General features: G+C 37.4%; 1 protein-coding gene across 1 annotated transcript; it reads left to right on the top strand.

The window, feature by feature from the left end:
* Positions 1 to 1942: 1942 nt before the first annotated feature.
* Positions 1943 to 24103, top strand: LOC143448227 (plexin-A4-like). Its single transcript, XM_076947856.1, has 33 exons — positions 1943 to 3383; positions 3656 to 3862; positions 3988 to 4277; positions 4409 to 4541; positions 5303 to 5474; positions 5604 to 5697; positions 5884 to 5998; positions 13248 to 13448; positions 13837 to 13942; positions 14039 to 14223; positions 14343 to 14476; positions 14721 to 14838; positions 14981 to 15132; positions 15361 to 15517; positions 15821 to 16015; positions 16114 to 16192; positions 16277 to 16422; positions 16667 to 16819; positions 17054 to 17291; positions 17589 to 17756; positions 18963 to 19104; positions 19230 to 19289; positions 19581 to 19725; positions 19822 to 19968; positions 20097 to 20259; positions 20457 to 20560; positions 20791 to 20909; positions 21125 to 21230; positions 21399 to 21491; positions 21653 to 21822; positions 22038 to 22250; positions 22440 to 22515; positions 22880 to 24103. The coding sequence occupies exons 1-33, from the start codon at positions 2058 to 2060 to the stop codon at positions 23048 to 23050; spliced, it is 6078 nt and encodes a 2025-aa protein (XP_076803971.1). The 5' UTR covers positions 1943 to 2057; the 3' UTR covers positions 23051 to 24103.
* The last annotated feature ends 20 nt before the right edge of the window (positions 24104 to 24123 follow it).

Genomic DNA, 24123 nt, shown 5'->3' with positions numbered 1-24123 from the left:
TTTGATCGCCTATAGCCCTATACACTTAACAATGGAAATTGTCTACCTACTGTACTATGGTTCTTTTTCAAATTACAAGCGTTCTGGCCATTGGATTGCAAAGATTTCACTCAGGTGAGTAACATATGAATTATTTTACGCCATAAAAAATACGTTGCCTAGTTCTTATTTTACAGTGGTTTGAATCCTATGCACAGGACAACTATAGTTCGATACCAAGTCACGTTACGTGGTTATCCTGGAATGCGACGCAAAATGCTAAGAATTTGCGTGTTATTTGCGGTGCGTTACAAGGGCTAGTTTTGTTTTGCATATCAAGCAAAATTTAAAATAATAAACTAAAAGTAAATACAAACCAAATTATTACATTCAAACGCGCCACAGATAACACGCCAACTTTTACGCATTTTACGTCGCATGCCACGCAGACCACGTAACGTGAATTCGTATTGAACTAGTCCAGTGCGTAGGATTCAAACCAGTGTAAAATAAGAACTAGGAAACATATTATCAAATTTTTTTTATCAGTTATTTTATCATCACTTTATTTTATCTTTCTATTAAGGAAATTCATATGCTACTCACCTGAGCAAAATCTTTACAATCCAATGGCTATAACGCTTATAATTAAAAAAAGAATCAAAGTGGATCGACATTTTCTATTGTTAAGTACAGGGGATCGAAAAAATCTTGTTACGCAGACAGTAGCTCGGAAATGCCCTATTAGCCTTTATTTAGTGTCACATAACGGCATCTTGAGAGTGGGTCTGGGTTTAAGCAGCCGTGTGCGTTGTAGCACCGCTCACCACTGTAGATTATCTTGCAAGTTTGAAGCCCTGCAGGACTTTGCCACTTTTTTCCGCTCGAAATTTGATAGTTTGTGGGTAATACTGGGCATATTTCTTGCTTTATTGTGCTATGCTATAACAAAGTTAGTAGGCTACCATATTATGTTTCGCGCTCCACAGAACACGGGCAATGGCAACAAAAATGATACCATACCACTGTACTGTAGTTTAAGTCTGCTAATTTTGCAATAGGCTGATTTTTATGCAGTACGACAATCTCATCCCATCCAATCCGTAATTTTCCATAAAAAATTAATTTCCCTTGCTCTGTACTCACTTTTTGTTGAAGTTTTTCCCTTTTTTCCTCTGCTCTGTTATTCGAGATAATCACCAGTCACAAACAAAGTTAACATAAAACGTCCACTCGTGCTCGTGTGGAGTGTGCTAGTTGGTTTGTTGAAAGTGTGAAGGGTTGTTATTGATGGTCTGGAAACAGGGACGTACAGGCTAAATTAAGCCTAACTTTTTACATAGTGACTATTTCACCGCCTCCGTAAGTAGGTCACGCAGCCCGTTGTTAAAGAGGGTTCGGTTAGGAGAATGGGTATAGGCTAGCCGCTAGCCTATGTGCAAAAAGTCGATTTAAGTTATTGAGGATTTAATTGAAAGTAGATTTAAATTTAGAAGAAGATTTAGGTTAGGTTTAGGTTACTATGTTATAACATTTAAGTTAGGGTAACAAGAAACCATGAAAAATAGCTTTGACCGTACGACTTTTGGGTGTAGCATACAATTGCACAACCAGATGACGTCACTGTGGACAAATGTGTAAAACATAGGCTATTGATACTGCTATAGCGTTTTCTTCAAGTAGGCCTGTGGTGCCATTGGCGGCTAATCAATTTGTAGCATCATTACACTTTGTAAACAAGAAAAACTTTGTAAATAACAACAAGAGAACAAAGTAAATCACATTAAACACAGGTTGCTCATTTGAAATAAGACTTGTTTAGTCTGGCGTAGATAGTAGATACCAAATAATTTTGAATCGCTTATTGTGCTGCCTTTTAGCTTCTAAAAATTTTGCCGTAAGTAGGCCTACATGTTTTGTAAATTTTTCTTTGATGCCGCTACATTTTCTTGTCCCCAAAAGGGTTACCGGTATGTGGACGCTGATTATGCCAATGGACATACTTATATATAAAGTTCACTATAACATGCTTTTTTAATTTTCAGGCTTATTGGAAATATGGTATTTTGCTGTTTGAAATGAGGCAATGCCACAGATTTAGTAATGTACCAGATAAGGTACAAATGTTTAAAACACAATCAAAATCAGTGACACTGACATGTGGATGTTTAAAAAACTTATCAATATTTCGGACCAAAAATTTTATACTAGTTTTCTTCCAATTAATTCTGCTATCTGTTTGTGACTCGGTGAATGTAAAAGAGCGAGTCGAATATCGTGCACAATCTGGAGACCAGTCATCACCCTTGTTTGAATTCAAGAATCTAGTTGTTGAGCAACAACCCAGTGGACAAGTTTATATTGGTGCCCGCAACAGGCTTTATCAACTTGATGCTGATTTGAGTAATCCCATTACTGTCCAAACAGGTCCGGATGATGATACGGTGGTATGCAAAGAACTGACTGACCAAAAATGTGGTGGTGATAAAAACGCTGATAACATTAACAAATTATTGTTGATTGATTATGACCATGACAGGATTGTAACATGTGGCAGCATCAATGAAGGGGTATGTCAGATTCTTCAACAGGGAAACATCAGAAAACGACTTGATAATCTTCTTTTAAATGAAACTACTCCTACAAAGTTAATTGCTGCACCACGTGACCTAAGCACGGTTGGGTTTATTGCCCGATCCAATGACAACAAAACGTCACTCTATGTTGGTTCTTCAAAAACGATAAAAAACTCCAAAGCGGAGTTAAGTGTATTATTTGCTAAACAAATGTATACTGTATCAAAGCACCAATTACCACCTGACAGCCATAACCAAGACATGTTATCTGCTTTGCTCTTAGACAGAGATAGCAACTTTTGGGTAGAAGCAGGATTGGTCATGTCTTCGGATTTTGCTGAAGATGGATTCACAGTGAGATTTATTGATGGATTTTCCACTGACGAAACTGGTTACTTTATCTCGACTCATCCAGCACGAAATGTGCCACCAAGTTTATCTGATCCCGATTCATTTAATCATGTGACATACATATCACAAGTTTGCCTTAATGAAAAAGACATGCCATTGCATTCTCTTTTGGAGCTGCCTTTAGAATGTAGTTTTGCTGGAATAAAATACACCAAAGCTGTCACTTCAAGAACTGTTGTAGTAGGTAGCAATCTTCAAGCAGAACTTCAGATTAATCAAAGAAGTAAGGAAGTTGTCTTCGTGTCTTTTGTCAGAAGCAATGGATTACCAGGGAGTGCTGTTTGCATGTACCCTCTGTGGCAAATAGAAGATCAGTTTTTGCAGTTAATCAAGCGATGCATGAGAAGTCGAGGCCGTTCAGTTGCACCAAGAGCTATGAGGTGGCTTCAGAAAGCTTCTACAGAATGTGGAACTGTGGTCAGTAATTTTTTATGCTTCTGTAAACAGATTTTTCTTCATTTAACTATCAAGACATGAAATGTTTTCATAAACATGTATACAAGTTATATATTTTTATGATTGTATATATGTCTGTTGTTAACTTTGATTTTAAAACAAAATTATCGTATTTTGATTTGTATTCTAAGAATTAGGTCAGATGTGTAATATACAATTTATTTGTAATTAAATCTACTCACATTTGTTAGTATTGCTCTAGTATTTGCTGTAAGGTATTGCTTGTTTCATAGGAATTTGATGATTTACCAACTCCAGTATGCAACAACAAATATATCTGGGATGTTATCTCTCTTCTCCAAGACTACGACATTGTCCTTTCAAGTGATGCTTTTTATACAACTAACGATACGGTCGTGACTGCAATTGAAGTGGCCCGTAATGAACAAAAAAATCATACTGTTGCATTTTTTGGCACACAAGATGGAAAAATGATAAAGGTAAAGATACCAATAATGTCTAATGTGCAATTTTATCATATTTGACGGCCATTTATTGACAATATCTGTAGGAAGTAATTACTTGTTGAAGTACTTCCTTAATACTTCCAATAACTCACTCACAGTTTCGCTTGGATTCAGCAACTCCCGAAAGTCCTCTGAACAGGGAATATGAAACCATTGTAATTGGTGACACGTTTGGTGGATCATCTGGAACATTAGACAGTGAAAGCCTTTCTGCAGTTAATGCAATTCGTTTAGGATACGGCCATAACACTGATTCACAAAGAATTTATGCCATGACACCCAGCATTACAGTGGGTATGCCCTTGTTTGATTGTTCACAGTACGAAAACTGTGCAACGTGCTTGGGTTCAAGGGATCCCTTCTGTGGATGGTGCACTTTGGACAGCAAGTATGTTATTTGTGTAATTTTATATTTGCAATATAGGAATGGGCCAACTAAAAGGTCTGTGCAACTGCTGCATACTTTTTACATTGGAACTGATGCTAACAATATGATTTTACGCATTTTTTGTGTTACAGGTGTACCTCATCGGGAGACTGTGAAGGTTCAAGTTCAAGAGTATTGTACCGTTTTATTCAAAGCGATGGTGAATGTCCAAGACTTGACTCCGACAATCCTCTGATGTTACCATCTTCACAATATCAAAAACCAGTAAGTAATTGTGTAGATTATATTTTTCCTTGTAACGTACGATCGCAGAAGTTATTGTTACTGTATCATTACTGTAAATAGTAAATAATATACCTGACCAGCAAATTTGATGATTACAACCGCTTTCCATGCACCTTATATAGTTTTGTATTGTGTTTTTGTTAATGAAACACCCTACCAGACACCCTAGCAGTATAGTCCGATTATAACAGCATCGCAATTTACAACACACACCTGTACAAAGTTCTGTCATTAGCCTTAAAGTTGTTGTCTGATAAATGGAAGGCCACGCGACCGCAAACAATGCGAAGTATGCTGATCCCAAGAACCGTCTAGGCTTGCCACGGGTTATCAACATTCTTTCATACAGCAGTGCTTGTGTGCTGTTGTGATGGTTGTGGAGTTATGCATTGATGGCGGCCGCCACTTTCACGGGTCTTGCTGCTGTTTGTGCAATGTTCCAATTAACCCTTATCAATCACGCTGTTGCATTTACAAAAATGCTTGGGAGTTAATAGAAACTAGGCTTGTTTGGCTTCATCAGGTAACACGCGACAGCTACACTTGCAGTACGATGATGATGTGGCTCTAATACAATGTGGTCTTCGTAAAGTTTCAAAATGTGTTTTATTTTTGTGTTTATTTTGCTTAACGAATACCTAATGCTTAGTAACGCTTGCGCGCGCCACTGGCTAGAATAGTTTTTATACAGTGTTAATTTAAAAGTGTGCCAAATTACAACCTCATATTTAATATTGTAGATACCGCTCAAGGGCTACAATATACCGATGGTGACCGACGGTGCAAAGTATGAGTGCAAATTTGGGGATTTGTACAACTACAGGCCGCCTATAAAAAAGAGAAGTGGATACATCTTAATCAAATGCGTTTCCCCACCACCTGCTGGCATCCCCAGACTGAAAATGGGAGAAGGTTGTTCGAGTTTTATACGCTTGAAACTTCAGCTAGTTTTTGAATGTTTCACAACCTACGGTATATGCTCTACTATAATTAAGCAATCTTGCTAAATTTAGTTATGTTTACCCCGTGTTTCTCTCTTAGGTCATGTTGTGGTTCCGCTTTCTATCGTCTACCGTGGAAAGAATGCTCTGGTTACTGCTAATTTTACCTTCTACGACTGTTCCGTACATACATCGTGAGTTGATGGATTATTTTGCTTACATTTCTATTCTAATGTTTAAACTTTTCTCTGTGCAGTTGTCTTATTTTTGAAAATATGTTTGGGGAACTTAAAATTTCTGCTTAAAACTTGTTTCCTGTGACGTTACCTTTACATTGCGTGATATAGTCGCAGTCGGCAAGGTTTCTGCTTATCTTACAGATGCATGTCGTGCGTGGCGACAGACTTCGATTGTACCTGGTGCATCAACGATAATTTATGCACACATGAGTCCTCAACGCGCTGTGATCCTCAAGCACACGTCAGCCAAGTTAATGTAAGTATCCAAAATTGGAAATTTTGTTCAGTGATATGTAAGGGATAAAGTACAAATTAGTTGTCCTATGGTAAGAGTTAAGAGTTTTATGAAGGTAGTATTTGGGTGCTTTTCTGGTAACACAAAGACGAACTCGTTGTTACATTTTTATGCATGATGTAAATTGTCTTCGATATCGAGTTTAATTGAGTATGAAAATGTTGTTACTGAAGGCTGTCTGTTTCATTTTACGCTCGGCCAACGAAACACAATCTCCACCGTGCGACTTTCAACTTCGATTTTGTTTATGTCATGGTAGTTTGGAAAGTATTTGTCAATTATTTGTCCGCTTTTCCGGTTTCCTCAGTGGTTCTAAGTTGGAACAATGCATTAACCTAACGTTAGATTTATACTTTCATCTAAAAGCTTTAGTTTCAATCGCGCTGTTATGTACCCAAGGTACAATTACTTGCTAAGCATTGACAAGTTATTCTTTAGATAGCGCCCTGTACTTATCCTCCAAAAGAGTTAAATCTACAGAGAGCAACTGTGCTTTTTTGTTTACCGAATTTTAAAAGGGTGTCAACAGTATTACGAATAGCGCGCTCTCTTAATCATACCTAACAAAGACTAAAGCCGCTTCCCACTTGAATGAATACATCTCTAATCGTAGTCAGGTTACCTTTTCATTCATATCCAGTGATTTAGATTTGGCGCGAAATCAGTATTTACCATCTTTCCCATTTTTGAAGATGTGAAATATTACAGTCAGATGCGACGCAATCTTTGTTGATATTCTTAAATCCGTATTTTTCCGTTGTCCGATATCCATAAAAACATGTTAATAGCGAAGTACAAAAAGAGAATATGAAGCAAAACGACGAACAGCATCGCCTTGAAACGTATCAAAAACAATAACCTAGAAAACTCTAGGATCTAGGTAGAGCTTGCATAAAACATGGGGAGTACGACTGCTTGGTAAACTTGTTTACAAGGCGTGCAGACGCATGGGAACCTTGTCCAATTTATGTGCTTGCTCTTCTCCATACAACCTCTACTCACGTGTCTGTTGATATCAGATCTTATCCACTCGCTTATATAAAAACTTTTAAGTGGACAGGCAGAAACATTATATGTCAAATAATTGTTTCTACTCTCACGAAAGTGTCAACCATTCACGCTGTCTTTGGCAATTATTTTCATTTAAAATAGCGACGCTGTACTCCATGAGTCTAAAATGCTGTTGAAAACTATCTATGTACGTCGTAATCTAAAATGATGCAATGAAAGTCAAGCACAGCTCTAAAGATTGTTCTCAGTCCGTTCCTGCCAGCAGTATTACATCTTAGCACGCCTTGATTTGCCATTTATCGCATGAAAGTGCTCAATTGAAGGGATAAAGTTTTGATGACGTTAGTCTATTTTTGTATCGAAATTTGGCCGAAATAACGTCATGAATACACCATACGTTGTAAAAAATTTTAAGCACTGGTTGTATTGGCCGTTTTGACGCGTTTGTTTCAGCCGTCTGGGGCACGTAACCCCAGAACAGAGCCTTTACGTCACTGCATTGGTATTTGTTTGCGTTTTAGGCAGCAGTCAGAGCTCACAAAGGTTAACTGTTTGAAGAACAGAACTTTTTCCCGTTTGTGTTACGTTTACGCGGAAATGTGGTTAAACTGATCTGGCTTTCGCCTGTAAGGATAAAAATCCTTGTATATTATGATAGTTTAGTTTAGAACTTTAGAGTATGTCATATACTTATTTTGCTTATCCAACCAATGACTGCAATCTGTATTCATCTTTATTAACCATCTTTAGCAGTTACCAAGATATGCTTTTCCTCTATGCTGTTGGGTGTTGACTTAATGTATTTGCTTTATTCCAAAACTCGGTTTTGAGGCTTTTTCCAGCGGTTGGTATAAACCAGTGTTGTCCGGCCTGTAGCCCATGGGTCTGGGCCATAGGAAGTTTTTCCAAGTTGGCCAAGGAGCTTTCTAGAAATGAACTGATGAAAGCATAAATGAACATCTGTAAACTTTGCTTGCTTGTGGAGCACGAAAACAGATATCAGGTTATTATTCCAACTCCATAATGAAGTATTCTTTTTGCCTGACGTTTTTCAATTTTGCAAAAGTGTCAAACGTTGAACGTAGTTAAGGAAAGATCGTTGAAACATGATTTTGATATGAGTTTGCAGTTGCGTCATCGTAGAATACTGTAAATTTCCCCGTGAGCTGTTTTGTTTGTGTCGAAAATGCAGTGTAAGCGCGTATTTTTTGTCTTGGCCTTGTTTGTCTTTTTGTATCCTTGTTGTTTTATTTTCGTGAAAGGACCACAATTGTTGATTTGTTGAAAAATGTTTTGGTCTAGCACCAAATACTTTGCCATTAAATCATCCGTCAGTTAGCCCGAGAACATATTGCATTCAGTCACAACCGATACCTTTTCGCTGATGCTGCTTGTGCTTGCATAAACATTTGCTTTTGTAGAAATTAAGACATTCTTTGGACGCCTCCCATAATGGGGGTTTAACGCATCATTGCGCACCCTGCTTTCCACGTAACAACTCATACGATTTGTAACACGATGTTTAAGCCTTGAAATAATTCCAAAATTACAGATTTGACTTCACTTTTTAGTGGTTGATCAAACATGTCAAGAACTTAGTTCACTGGACGGTAGAAATGTTACAACAACATAAGTTTTTATTTTGATATCAAATTATAGCTATTTTGACCATGTAGACTCAGTATTTCCATTGTCATTTAGTAGAAATCGACCTGAGACAACTGATTTTACATTTTGTACCGACTTTGCACGTTGGTGATTTCCCGTTTCCTCCATCCGCTGTAATTTATCTAAGACTCCTTCAAACTACGTCATACTATTTTTAGACCCGACCACATCGGAACAGTATTGTCGATCATATGTGCGACATGCTTTCGTCAAATGTCATTCATTTTCGCGTCCTAGAATAATTTGTACCCAACAAAAGCACAGCATTTGTTTTGTAGTTTACAACTATAACTAGACGCGCGGTCACGGTGCTTGGGAAGATGTTTATTGACGACATACCAGTTTTAATAGGGTCGGAATGTGTTGTGTACACGGCGTGTAAACATTGTTTGCCATTATACAATAAACGAACGCTAGTTATTGTTATAACCGTCGCCATGGGGCCACAAAGTCTATTTCGTTCTGAGGCAAAAATACTTCGTAAAAAATGCCACACTACCCCCTTCTGCTAGGTCCGGTGGTTACAAGCTGTTTGGGTGCTGATATGCTTTGCTTGTTCCGAGGTATGCTTACGTAGTGTGCCTTGTAAGTTTGTTTCTTTTCAGGACGACTGCATTGTCCAGTCAATTGTATGTTAAACATTGTCATCATTGTCAAGGCATAGAATAGTTTAATGTCGCTATAATGCGTTTCTTTGTTGACCAATAGCTCGACAAAAATTAGCCTTGGGCGGAATAAGTCAATTACGCCATGTCCACACATTTTACAGCTTTACTTACGACTAATCCTCGGCTACCTACAACGTTGCATGTACACGTTATGCAAACTTTGTGTCAAACAGCATTTGTTACTGTCCAAGTCAATACAATTGAAAGACAGATACATACCCGTTTTTGATTCTATCGTCCAGGTGTGCTAGGATAAACTTTTATTGTTATGAAAGTACCTGCTACCGGTCCTGGTTATAGTGGCACTGTCGGTAAAGGAAGGGATAAATCGTAACTTTTCCGTACAACGGGGAAGAAGTTTTGTTAAAATCTTAGCGACTGTTGAACCTCACCTTTTTTGTGAGACGGGTTTTCCTTTCATAGTTAAATTTTTTTTCGGCCAAAAATTGTACAAGTTACATATCTTAGTTGTAGTATCCTGATATATGAAATCCTATTGCATCAACGTCTTAATTTAGTTTGTTTTGAGTTTATCGTTCAAATAGAATCATAGATTTATTTTAATCTCATCAGTAGAAACTTGTATTGACATAACCATCGCTTTTTCGCTTCAGGCAACCGATATACGCGCGTAATGAAAGAATGCCAAAGGTCGCAATCTTTTGTCGTTGAATAAGTCTTACTTAAATAAGATATGACTATTCTCCCAGTGAATGGAAACGCCTTTCCTGTGAGTATTCCTCTTAAGGAGATAGTGGTAAATGACAAATGACGGTCATAATGCATGAGACGGATAACTTTCATTACTACTGCGGTTTGACTGAACATCTACTGTACAAGCCTGCCACTAATTGCATCTAACGTTCGTTCTTAAATCCCATTATGCGATTTACCCCTTACGAAAGTAATCTTTCGTTTTCATTTGGTAATGAAAACGGATTTAGTTGCGATGTCTGTAATTACTTTTGTGTTAATTAGCCAAATGCATCTTCCTTGCCACATTATCTTTTTTAATGACTCTTAAATTAGTTTTCAACGAAGAAGAAAATTTACATTTTGCTGTAGTCTTCGGTCTCATTACGTCCACAAACTATGAAACAGCGGTGGTTGTCTTGTTGAATAAACGTGTTTACCATCTTACCCAAATTAAAAGCACTAAACAAATACAGATTACCGACCTCACGACATTTATTTTTATAAATTACTATAGAACTGTATGCAACGTATTATAATGGTCCCCGATGTGGTAATAATCAGCTCTATGCGAGCAAGCGGCGCTTATGTTTTTCGTACATGCAAGTACAGACATGTGGCAGATCTAACATTTTAACCTAATTCTTTCGAAAACAAGTTCCCTAAGTTCCCGGTCGAGTGCTTTTGAAACAATTGCGGCATGTGGACAGGTTCAGACAGGCACAGACTGTCGCAGGCGATGGTGTATAGATCACACTTGCTCACAAAAGCACAACAACAAGGTAAGAATAATGCAAATTAACACAAGCCACATGCACTGAGTTGGTATCGAACGTTATTGGCCGGTTTGAAACGTGACGATAATAATAATTGGTAAAATGTAGCAGAAATTTTTTTTAAAGACAAGTCTGGTGCACGCTTCGCCATGCCATGTGTCAATATACGTGGGATTATCGCTGCAGTAATCAACGAATGTTGATTTCCGATACCCCTTGACTACGATTGATTTATTTTAGCAGTTTGTTTAATCTTATCGATTTATTTATGGCCGCTAACATTGCAACATGTTTGTTTTGTTTTACACCTACCTAAAAGTACAACATGAACAATGTACTATAATCATATTGCATGATATACGTTGCTGGAATGCTGGTGCACCACTTTTTTAATTGCTTTTAACTTTTAAGTTTAAGGTTTTGCAATATGCGGTCAACCTTAGATTAAGGCATATGCAGTGGTAACATAGTTGTCTAAGATGTCATTTTCAAATTTGTTTGGAATATTACTGCGGTAAGTGTTTTTTGCAATCACAATATTTCAAGAGTCCAGGTTGCGTTACGTGAGTTCTCCAAGACCAACACTGACCTGACTTACTTCTGGTTCTGCGCAAAACCAATTACAAAACCACAGTAACGCAGAGAATTTAAGCACGTGTCGTTACAGTTGCAAATTAAGTTGGGGTGTACGAGTCGGACAATCCTAGATTGATCGAATGAACATTTGTAGCTTGTAATATAATTACACATTCTTCAAATTCGATTTGGGATGCGGGCCCCCCATGTGCACCACGTGTAGCTTAAAACAGTTAAAATATATGTCCTGTCGCTCTTTGTAGTGTACTTAAGGTATGCTGTGGTTCTTGTCGCCATGTGGTTGACCGTTGTGAGATAAAGCTGAAAATTTCTCAAGGAGCTTACACCGAATGGGTGTTATAAAGTCATGCTGCGAATTATTGATATGTTGCAACTTACATATTGCAACCAAAACCGCTTTGCTCTGGAATGCACACTTGTGATAAGAAATGTTGAACGTATTCAGCTTCTTGCTTTTTCCTTTCCATGATCGTTGCGCTCTTGAACGTTCTTAGCTACATTCTTGTTCAGGTGCTTGAACCATTTAATGGAATTTTCAACTTCGTTGTTTGTTGTTGTATGCCTTAAAGGCCTTGTAATATTTAGTCGACATCACAGCAAGCTTTTGCTTTGGTTCGAACATTTTTGTTTCAGTGACGTTTCACTCTTTTTCACACGCTTCGAACACGGCGATTTTTGACCAATCGATCTGAACTTAATTATCGGCCAGTCCCTCGCTTGAAAAGATCTGGCTTTTGAAAGAAGTTTTGTATTTGATCGATCTTTTATGCCCCGTTGCGCAATTGGTACAGTTGTAACGCGGTCTTGTCTTCAGCCTGTTGATATATTTTTATTCTCACGATTTATTGTATCTACCAAACCCGATTGACTCCGTTTCTAGAAACTTGACTAACCTTGGCATTGATGACGTCATACTAAAAATAAATAACTCGAATAAATGGTAGTTTTAATTCCTATCTCCCGTGACGGCGGAAGCGTGTCTTCAATTTGTCTTTGTCAAGGCTACCGACATTGACGTTGGGGACAGGTTAAAAGTCTTTTATTTCTTGAACATGACGTCACTGCATCATGGAACATTATCCTACCGCTTGTTGATGATTCAGGCCTTTTTTGCATTCTGGCCTGAATCACTTAGAGGGCTTTAGATAACCATGGTTTTGTTGGATCCTCAAAAGGTCCATATAATACTTAAACGTATAAATTCAAGCTTTAAATGCAGTCTTTTCTCATGAATTATTGCCTTCCGTCCTTGTGCAATTTATATTTTGCTGATACCTGCTTTTTGCGACCGTTATCTGATAAATACTGATTGACTGTTGCAGCTGAAAGCATTGATAGAATGCACTACTTTATTTCATAAAGTGTAGCAAGTAGCCTACCACTACATGCTACGTCATATATGTGTTAATTTGTAATGTCACAGTTTTTTACAAATATGGTGCTTATTTTAAGATCTTGTTTAAAGCAGTATTATGCCACTCCCAAACCCTTGTTGGCCTGGTGCTCAGCAACAGAAAGCAATAAATCATAGTTTTGTTGATTTTATTATGTAATTGAAATTTGTTGACAACGTATGTTGTATGGTGTAATGAGCGATAGAGATTGTTTGAACAAGAACACGTTTAAATGGGAGAAAATCCATTTAACAGTAGATAGGAATTATATTGAATTGCAATTTAACAAGTTTTAAAATATGGTAGTCAGTCTACTGTCAAGTGACAAAGTACTTAAAGTTTGAAATACTGTATTACCAATGTTCTTCTAAAATAAACTACAATGCATTTCACATCATTACAGAATTGTCCTCAACTCACACTTCTTGCTGATGGTACAAGCAAGTTCTATCTTACCAAGGGAAAACAAGAAACTATATATGTTCCAGCCAAACGGCTACCTTCTCAGTGGAAGAAATTTTCATGTGAAATTACCACTCGCAGTGGCAAAAAACTTGCTACTGGACAAAGAAGCCGAACTGGAATTGAATGCCAGCAAGTCGAGGTATTGATTATTAGTAAAGAAAATCTACATGCGATTCGAATTAAGCAGTTTTTAATAAACTTGGCCAAAACATAATGTGTAATTATCTTTTTGGCTAAACTAGGTACATGGGAATGTCCTGTTATTTTCCTGATAGTTGTAAATTATTATCATTCATGTGCCCCCTATATACTACACTGGCGAATAAACATGTATATCGATTAATATAATTGTCTATTCCAGAATTTTGGATTTACAATCATACTGAATTCATTACACTGACAATAAACATACATTTTACATAAACAAATCAAGACAATAAACCGGATCATAGATTTCAAAAAAATGTAATAATTAAATGTTTGTGAACATTAATATCAGCCCTCTGCTGCTCAATTTTATCATGCAGGGTACACTTGAGAATGGTGTCAGAAGTACTGAAGCATCGCTCAGAATTGTTACAGCGAACAGAGGAGAGAGGCAAATTGAAATAGATAACCCAGTGAACCTAAGTGGTATGCACAGTGATATCTTGTTTAATAATCTCGCTTTAAATAGTAACATTGTTCAATGTCCTTAACTAAATTTTTGTTAAAATTCCATTGTTTCAGTGGAGATCTATCAGTGCGCTTTGGAAGGTGGAGGAAATTGTGGAACGTGTCTTCAATCTCCCGATGAGTGGAGCTGTGGTTGGTGTGAATCTTTATCACGCTGTACTCTCCAGGGCGACACCTGCATCGGCACTTGGCTTAAAGCCAGCGCTGGTGTTTCATGTCGTTACCCAAGAATTTCCAGTGTAAGCTATGCATTGGCCACTATTAAACGTTTCAAAATGCACTGTTATGCAATTATGTGCTGAATATGAATAATATGTTTTTGGCTAGCAAGTAATATGTCTTTGCAAACCGTTTACAGTTTTCGCCGATGTCTGCGCCATTTGGAAGTAGTGCGGAAACAGTTATAAGGATCAAGGGAGTTAATCTTGATCTGAACTCGAACATGCAAATTAATGTTGCCGGTGTGAGATGCAACCAAGTTCAATCTAGCTGGTAACGTCTCATTGTTGATGCCTACTCCAACTATTTTTTAAGTTTACATAATAGGCTACATGCTATTCTTCACAGCCCTCACAGTAGAATGTTGTCAGTGTGATAATAGTTTTAGTGCCACATTCTGGCTTGCTAAATAAAACTGATATGGAAAACTAAAGTTTCTGATATGGAAAATTTAGAATATTTGAAAGAGCTATTATATAAACTGATCAAGTCATTTGCTTATGTTTTGCTGACTTAGCTGTGAAGCAGAATGCACACCTCACGCAAAGGCAGTCATTTCAGGAAAGATTACTCTGTGCATTACCAAAAACTCACAATGTTTACCAGAGAGTAGCTACAACACTACATCAGCTGAAGTAGGTTTTATGTCTTTATTTATGTCATTTCAAACAGATATTTGTTGATCTGGGTTGTTAGATTAACTTCTGGTTATGGGTTAATTTAATACAAAGTGGTATTCTTGATTATAACCGATTGACCGTGCAATGTTCGTTGCAGAATTTTGAATTTGTGGATCCTATTGTGGAAGATTTTACACCAAATCGTGGGTTAAGAGGTTGGGGTACTCGCATTATACTCTCTGGTGAACATTTGGACACAGGAAATGATGTCACTGTCCTGGTAGATGGACTTCCGTGCAAAGTAGACAGGTGAAGTATTATTACTATTAGAACATCGTTGTTGTATGATAAGTTGGCATTGGCATAATATTATTAAACGCTATGTATCGTATGTTTAAATTTTCTTAGCAGATGTAAATGTTTGCATTCAGTAAAACTTCTTTGTACACCTATACTATACTACTTTGTATTACATCTGTACTATGTCAAGTTTATCGTATTACTGTTTTTTTTATAACGTTATTGGCATTTGTAAAGATCCACTCTTGGTTACACCAATTTGGAATGTCTACTTGAATGTAAGCAAGATTCCATATCATCAGCATTCAGAAAAAGGCGAGAAGTGGCCAAATCATCGTTGCGAACCTTATTCAGAGCAGAAAGATCCAGTTCTACCACAGTTCAGCGAGTTACTGTATGTATTTTACCGAGCTTTTGAAAACTCTGCTATTTTTGTGTAAATAATATTTTTGTTTCAGTGTTCATGTATAAGGAACAAAATTTTGAATGCATTACAATAAAATTTATTATTAATTAGACCTCAAAAAAATCTCGTTTTACCACAATAATTAGTACCAATAGTATTTGTTTTTACACAGTATTTTTTTTGAAATTTGTGTTTCTTTAACCAGATAACTACATAAATATGTGAATTTTCCTACTACAATGCCAACGTGGTTTGTTATAGCTTCTCGTTATTATCTTTTAATTTTTTCAGGTAAACTTTGACAACATTCAGCGAATCGCAAAAAAAGGATATTTTGAATTCATCGACCACGTCTCCATTACAAAAATTGATCCAAGACAGACAATTCGAAGTGGTGGACTGCCTCTTAAAGTGAGAGGTGTCAATCTGAACCTCATACAAAATCCACAGATGAAGGTTACCCTTATGAAGGATCACTTTTACAGCGTAAGTTCAATGTCAGTTTTGTTTTAATTAAGTTTCAGGAATATTAATCACGGTACATGAACCGTGATATTGTTATTTAATTGTAATATTGCTTCTAGGACTGTAAGTTGCTACCCGACTCCAGTCTTACCTGCATATCACCTGATCTCTCGAAATCAAGTGTCTTTTGGAACCAAAGTAAGAAATTAGTTACAGCATGGAAGTGGCCTTGATTTGCTTTGGATCAAGTAGCAGATATGCTAATGTGAAAATTGTGTTCAGATGAAGCATTTGTGCGTGTTGAGATTCAGAACAAAGGTTGTCCAACATCGGTGATGTACAATGCATCGTTATACTACAAACCAAATCCAACTCTAGATCTCTTTAGTGATCCAAAAATATTCCGAGGCGAACCAATCTACATCACAGTAATTAACTTGAAATAATAATGGTCAATAATTTTAATAGTGGTAGGCAGATGGGATAGACTGGTAACGCATCAGAAATATAATAATTTAGTTTTTTTCCAAGGATCATTTAAATGATTTAAGCAATCTTTTATTTGTTACCCTTAAAGACATAATTTATGTTTTCATAATTTCAAAAGATGACTTAATTTACGTTGTCAGCTTAACAGCATGGAAATGAGTGTGACTGTGAAATGCTTTTTAGGGCCTGAATTTATGTCCGGATAAAAACTTGTGCAAGTCTGTTCCTGCCAAAGTTTATATTGGTGAAAAGATGCAGTGCAATGTGACAAGGCTGGACATAGATCAGATTGCTTGCTTACCTCCTAAAGCTGCAGTCGGTGAATATGAGATCAAGGTAAAAACAAATCATCTCCTGTTGTTTAATAGATTATTTAATTTAGCATATGAAACTTTTTGGTTTATGCACGAATTGTTTACCATAGTTTTTATATGTGTTTGTAAACAGTAAGATGTGGATCATTAAAGACCATTTATGAAAATGACATTCCTTAATTGTAATTCATATTAACATTTATAATTATGATAATTGCCTTACTTTGAAGAGTAACAAATGCTGACAAATGTTCAGGTACAAATTGGCGGTTTTACATCAGAGAGCATAGGAATGCTGCAATATAACGAAGAAAGTCAATTTCCACCAGCTGTTGTGGGAGTTATTGTCGGCATTCTGGTGGTGGTTGCTGTTGGTATCTTTATTCTCGTTTGTGTCTATCGAAGAAGAGCAAAGGCGAGCGACATGGAAGTGAAGAATATGATGATGCAGATGAACCAGATGGAATCAAGAGTGGCTAAAGTGTGCAAAGAAGGTAAACGATGCGACGGAGTTAACTTGTTGAGTGAAAATCTGAGGAAAATGCATTTTTGGATGGTATACTCCAATTCAGTGATAAATTGCCAAAAATGTTGTCCCGTAAAAAATTGCACTCCAAGCTTATTGTTTTTACCGCTTAAATTGATTTTAATATTGGTTTTGTACAGGTACCATGTCCTTTAGTACAACTGTTAACATAAGTTCTTGAAAACTTGCAGCACCAAAAAATGTAGATGCCAGGAACCTGCATTTAACCTTGATTGGCTGATCCAGATCCTACTTCTATTTTTAGCATTTGCCGAACTCCAAACCGACATGTCTCAGCTGGACACCGTTGCCGGAGGAGTTGGTATCCCGTACCTTGATTATCGGACTTATTTGATGAGGGTGCTCTTTCCTGATCCTGTTACTGCTGAGAATCAACACGCTCTTCTACTTTCATATCGGAATGGAAGAGAAGGTAAAATAGTTACAATATCCAATTATAAAAGTGTTATATGCATGATTTTGGGTGATACCAACTGGATGTGCTGTGTGTTTTAATACTTTACATAAAACAATTCTGTATCACACTCTTATAAGTAAAATGAAAAACAGGATATAGTTAGGCACTCTGAAAAAATGATTTTCGTAGTACACCTGAAGAAGCAAACTAATGCTTGCAAAAGCTCGTGTATAAAATATAAGTTAACCTACAGAGTGCCAAACTATATCCTGTTTTTTATTTTAATTTAAAATTTGATTAACACAAGACAACATTTTTCTTATAAGTACAACGTGTGTTCAAAAAAGTATTAGGCTTTTTTCTTCATAGTAAGTAATGACGCCCGGACAAAGTGTTTTTGGTCGGAGTTGGTTATACCCTTTCTGCGTACGAATGAAAATTTCCCAGGCGGCATCTTTTTCTCATTCATGCCTTGAATTCAGATGTGTAGCACGCTCTTGTCAGACTTATGATTTTCCGCAAAATGGCAGAACGCAACGAATAATACTGTTGCACCCCCGTCTGTGAAAAGTTAGCTCTTAGTCACGCTAAAGTAATGATATAGCCTTGTTGAAATAATGCTGACATTACTTTAACCTACATGGTTTTTATGCATCATACTGTAAATATGCACATATGATCAATAGGAAATACTACTTATATGCTCCGCATCATCTTTTTGAAGCTCTATGTGTGTTGCAAGAACTCCTAAGTATGGCAGCAAAGAATTGGCTGGTTCACCACAGCAAAAAACTTGTTCATAATGCCCGCACGAACCAAACTTATCTGGTCGAACTACTAATTCTCTTGGCTTGGATACCGCCTGACTCCTGGTTCCTATATTAGTTTAAACGATCCTGAAATGAACAATGTTTTGAATCACGAGAGAAAGTTATGAAAAAAACGACTGCAAAGCTTCATAGCATTCCAGAGAAGGCGTTTCAGATGTGTTTCTGAAGTCGGAATCGCTGGGAAAAGTGTGTTAACTCCCACAGGGAGTATTTTATAGACCAAGAAACAAAACTTGTCAAATGCTTAATATCGTGGTTTATTTCCAAAGGTCGAATACCTTTTGAACACACCTTGCATCCATTGCCATGAATGATGCCAAAAAAGTCATACTCATGATCCCAGCATATCATATTCAATATTTTGCTGCAATCTCTTGTCATTATTCTGTAGATATTCGCACCAACAGCAATCGACCTACACGACCTCGTGCTCTTGGAATGGAACGATTTAACAAGCTCTTGGAGAACAAAACCTTTCTAATGTGCTTCATCAAAGCCCTCGAAGGGCAAAGATCATTCTCAATGACAGAGAAGTAATACCTTGATTGCGTATGATAACTTTACAAACTGCATTTGCGACAGTCATTGAAATGCTAACCAATTGGCTGTTATAAACCACAGTATATTTACATCCAATTTAACAAATTTCTATTTACAGAGCAAAGGTGGCGGGACTTATTTTTGTCATTTTGCACGACAGACTTTATTATGCTACAGAGTAAGTGTAAACAATTACTGAATATTTGTCTTATGTTATAGTTGATGCCTGTTTCATGCAACTATGCAAGCAATGAAAATTTTGATGTTGACTGATACGTTATATTTTGTAAACAATTGCAACCATTATATTATTACCTCATTATAACGTTGATGATAATTAAGGTATTGGCTTTCTGAATTACGTTTGTACTACCTCAGCGTTACTACCACATGTGTTATGGTAGAAATAACTGACCGGGTTTAGTAACTGACAGACATGTTTTCTGATAAGTGAACTTTGTGTTTGCAGGATACTGGAAAATCTTTTGGCCGATTTGATCCAAAGGAATCTGGCAGGCAGCAACCATCCCAAACTTTTACTTCGAAGAACAGAATCAGTTGCTGAGAAGATGTTGACCCATTGGTTCAGCATTTTGCTTCACAGATTTGTTGTGGTATGGACTGTAATTAGACACTTCTGTCATAGTGCAAAATTTATCTAAATAAGGAATTTACACCAAAATTCCAATTTATCGCCATCATGTTTTCAGGAATGTGCGGGAGAACCTCTCTTTACATTGTACCGAGCAATTAAGCAGCAAGTTGACAAGGGACCAGTTGATGCTTTTACAAACGAAGCAAGGTATTCACTGAGCGAGGACAAACTTCTTCGGCAATCCGTGGATCACGAAATGCTGGTAAGCTACCTACTAGCTTTCAACGTGATCGATAAGTTTCGGAACCTACAACCATATTGATTGACAGTTTCTTATGCAACGTGTTTGTACATTTTTCAGTGTTTGACTTCTGAAATTTTTTTATTCAGACTTTGACTGTCAGCAACTACTTGGCTGAATACGATCAGCCTGACTTTTCAGCCAGGGTTCTCAGTTGTGACTCAATATCTCAAGTCAAGAGAAAAATTCTGGATGTAGCTTACATGAACGTCCACTATATGCGTCGTCCGCATCCAGAAGCTATTGACCTTGGTATGTCCCTGAAAACTGACCAGTAACTAGCAGTTGACCTGCTTATAAGTTGTCAGCAGCCTTAAAATGAATCTTACCATGTGTTTATGATGATGATTATACATTGGTTTACGATAGTTTGGTGAAAGTGAGTCTACATTTAACTTAGATTTTCTCAATTATTGTTGTTTGTCTTAACGCCTATTCTCATCCTATAGAATGGCAAACAAAGAGAGGAGCTCGTCATGTTCTAAAAGACGAAGATCATACTTCGAAGTTGGAAGGCGAATGGAAGAAAGTGAACACCCTCGAACACTACACAGTAACTTAATATTCGAATTTATTAAATTTAGGAAATATGTATTTAATCAGGAATTAGAAGGTCTGTAGTCTCACCAACCTTTTATTAAATAAAGTTGCAAGTTGTTAAAAGAATTCTTATGATAGCCATACAAATATTTGCCAAGTACTCAGCATGCTTGCCATTTACGTTTGTAAATATTACAATTGCGTTTAGCAAACACTTTGTGATGATTATTTTCATTTTGTCAGGTGAAATCCAACGACAAAATATCGATCATTCCAAAGCAGGAGAATTCAATTCTCAATCAATCATCGGCTTCTGCTCTCTCCAGATCAGGTGGCCTTAAGCGCAACGGAAGTGGCGCAAGGTGAATTATATTTTTCTGCCCGTATCCAAACTTTGAATGTCTGCATTCTTTTATTCCCTGTTGTAGCCTGATTTAGTATCTTAAATGTCTTTAAATATTTTTGTATTGCCCTGTTTTGAAGACACACGTGATGACTCTGTGGGTTTTCTTCGTCTATACTCTATTGTATTATAATAACATGGCTTGTCATTAAATTCTTGATAATTTTCCTACAGACTACTTCCGTCAGAGGGAAGCAACACTAGCTTGCCTAGGCACAAGCAAGTCAGCAGGTCCGGTACTCCCACCTTACCTCAGGATGGACCAAAGTTATGGCATCTTGTAAGTCGAGCATACCTTCTCTATCTAGTTTCGATAACTTTGCGCAATGCAGAAATAATGTCACCCTAACAAATTTGTCGCCCATACCAGTTCACTTAACGTGCTAACGTCTATAATGTTGAGTTGATGGCGCCGCTGTAATTGAGGCTTTTGTTGCATCGGTTGCAGGTTAAACCAACCGACCAAGACCAAAGGGAAGGGGGTGACAGGGTTGGCAAGATGGTTTCTGAAGTTTATCTCACCAGGCTTCTCACAACAAAGGTACAATAAGAAACATTTCCCGCACTTCTTACAGGAAAAGCGGTTCGTCGGTATCTTAGTGTCAACCGTCATCGTTCTTCCATCTATTATGTATTTTAAATGTCGTTGTATCTTTTAATTTCAGTTTCAATTTCAATGACCTGTGTATTTTTTAATTGCAGGGCACAATACAAAAGTACGTCGATGATCTCTTTGAGACAATATTCAGCGTTGTACAGAGGGGTCACGCGTTGCCACTCGCTGTCAAGCACATGTTCGATTTTCTTGATGGCCAAGCGGCAAGGCACGGGATTACCGACCCCGAGACAGTTCACACGTGGAAGAGCAACTGGTAACTTTTCCTTTAACCCCGACCATACTCTGGATGAAGTTTTGTGTCCGGTTCAGTGCTAATAGCTTGTATAGTTAACATTTCTTGTAAGATAGATCAATTAGGCTTTGAGAAATTTGAAACCGCATTACTTCTTAACTTCTGTTGGTTGTTGAACAAATTTATTTTTAGGTTATTAACTATGAATTAGTAAAACCAAACTCATAAATTTTTAGTTTGCCCTTGAGGTTCTGGGTGAACTTGATCAAAAATCCCGAGTTCGTGTACGACGTTCATAAATCCCCGATCGTGGATTGTTACCTCTCCGTCATAGCTCAGGCATTCATGGACTCGTGTTCAACCGCTGAGTATAAATTAGGCAAAGATTCACCGTCAAATAAACTCTTATACGCCAAGGAAATTCCAGATTATAGGGACTGGGTTTCTAGGTAGGATAATAAGCTCAGTTTTACGATTTTTTTGCGTTATGACGTTTGTTAAGTTTGTTTGTTATATTAAGATGTTTGATTTATTTTTTTGAGTTACCTTCCAGTTAATGCTGGTAGTTTTGACCGGTCATACAAATAGAATAAAGAACAAATTTATTTTTGTTTTATGACGACGAAATGTCTTTGTAGGTATTACTCGGATATTTCCCGCATGCCCAAACTCAATTCAAGAGACCTTAGTGCTTTCCTCCAGGAAGAATCTTTTGTAAGATCGTAGTAAAAATAGATATGCGTGCTTAACGTATCTTTGCGTAATCGTATGACTGTTAGTTTGTATTAGATTTTGCAACTTGAGCGAAATTAGCATGTTTGCTTGGTTGTCCCTATTCAGACGTGAAAAATACAATGATATTACCCCTCACGTGCAACGCTCACTTGTTTCAAGTGGTTGCTGATAGAATACACTATCGGCCTATTTACGGTTCAGTGGTGGGGCAACCAAGGTGAACCATGTGTTACCGAGCAGCAACCACTCGAACCTTCATATTTTAGTAGCATCCTACAGGACTGGAGTGGGTTTGAGGTTTTGTTCGAGAAAGCTTTTAAAGGAACTCTTAACTTTCTCGCAGACGCACTCTCAGGACTTCAACAGCCAAGCTGCCCTGTCGCAACTCTTCACTTTCGTAGAGAAATACAACGGCCAGATACTGAACGTCTTAAACAACGACAGTGATGCGAGAAGCCAAAGTCTGGTAAAACAACTCGAATATGTGTCTGTTGCCATGAACGGCGGGTCGTGATCGGTTTACCTACAGTTCACGTCACGATTGATGACGTCCTAGCTCCAGATCGTTCCTCAATGCAACAGCGGGGAGCGTAGTAATGTGAAGATGACAAGATGCCCAATTTGGCAACCAACGCGGGGATTTCAATCATCCGGTTAATATTATCTGCTATTTTCAAGGTTGTTGGTCTTCTGCCGGCCTGTATATTATTTTTCCTTTCGTGTTTGATTGTTTCACATTTAATTTTAATAGTATCATGTGCTACTGTTGTGTGCAACATTTCTCAGAACGCTTCGGTGTTACCAACCTTTTTGTGGAGAATTAGTGAATTGCTATATCGTATGTACCGCTTATAATTGCAAGTGTCCAGTTCCTACGGGATTCAGTTTCTTTCCTGCGCATACTGACCATTCATTCAACAATATACTGCCCACCATCGTTCATTGTGGTGTTTGTTGAAACGTTCTCGGATGTACCGTTGCCGTTTTCTTTAGCTTTCAGTTGTGTTTTCTTTTAAAATTATGTGATAGCCGCCACGTTTTGTTTGACTTTTCGATAAAATCCATCGTTCATAATCGTCGCGAAAACAGCTCCTAAGTATAATGTTAGTCCTTGCTCATGTTGCTTTTGAGAGGTCTCGCCTCCAGTTTGCATTGATGGATGGTTTTGCTTTTAATCAAACCAGTTGTGTTTTTTACTAATTTTATAAGCGAGCATATGTTCATTATTCTCGTTTTCCTTTGTTTTAACCAACGTTTGTGTCCGACCATTTTCTAACTTCCGTTCAAAGTCTTTGACGATGTGCCTTTACTTGTGTATGAGCTGTTTCCATATTCGGAAAGTTACTTTAATTCTAGATCAAGCAAAGATAGCTTAACAAGAATGAAATTGTTTACAACATCAAATTAATCGTGTTGCAAATGATTGCGTCATAAAAGACACTTTTGTCGTGGTTGAATTCCCAATGAATACTGTTTCAAGCACTATCATCAAGTGTATGCAATGTTGTTGAATAGCGGGCAGCACTGCCCTCTTTTTTGCATTTGAATACAAATCTTAACAACTTTTCTTTGCGCTGCAGCTTCTTG

This window comes from Clavelina lepadiformis, chromosome 3 (assembly GCF_947623445.1).
Source record: "Clavelina lepadiformis chromosome 3, kaClaLepa1.1, whole genome shotgun sequence".
NCBI classification, from domain to species: Eukaryota; Metazoa; Chordata; class Ascidiacea; order Aplousobranchia; family Clavelinidae; genus Clavelina; species Clavelina lepadiformis.
This window is presented reverse-complemented; position numbering and strand designations above follow the sequence as displayed.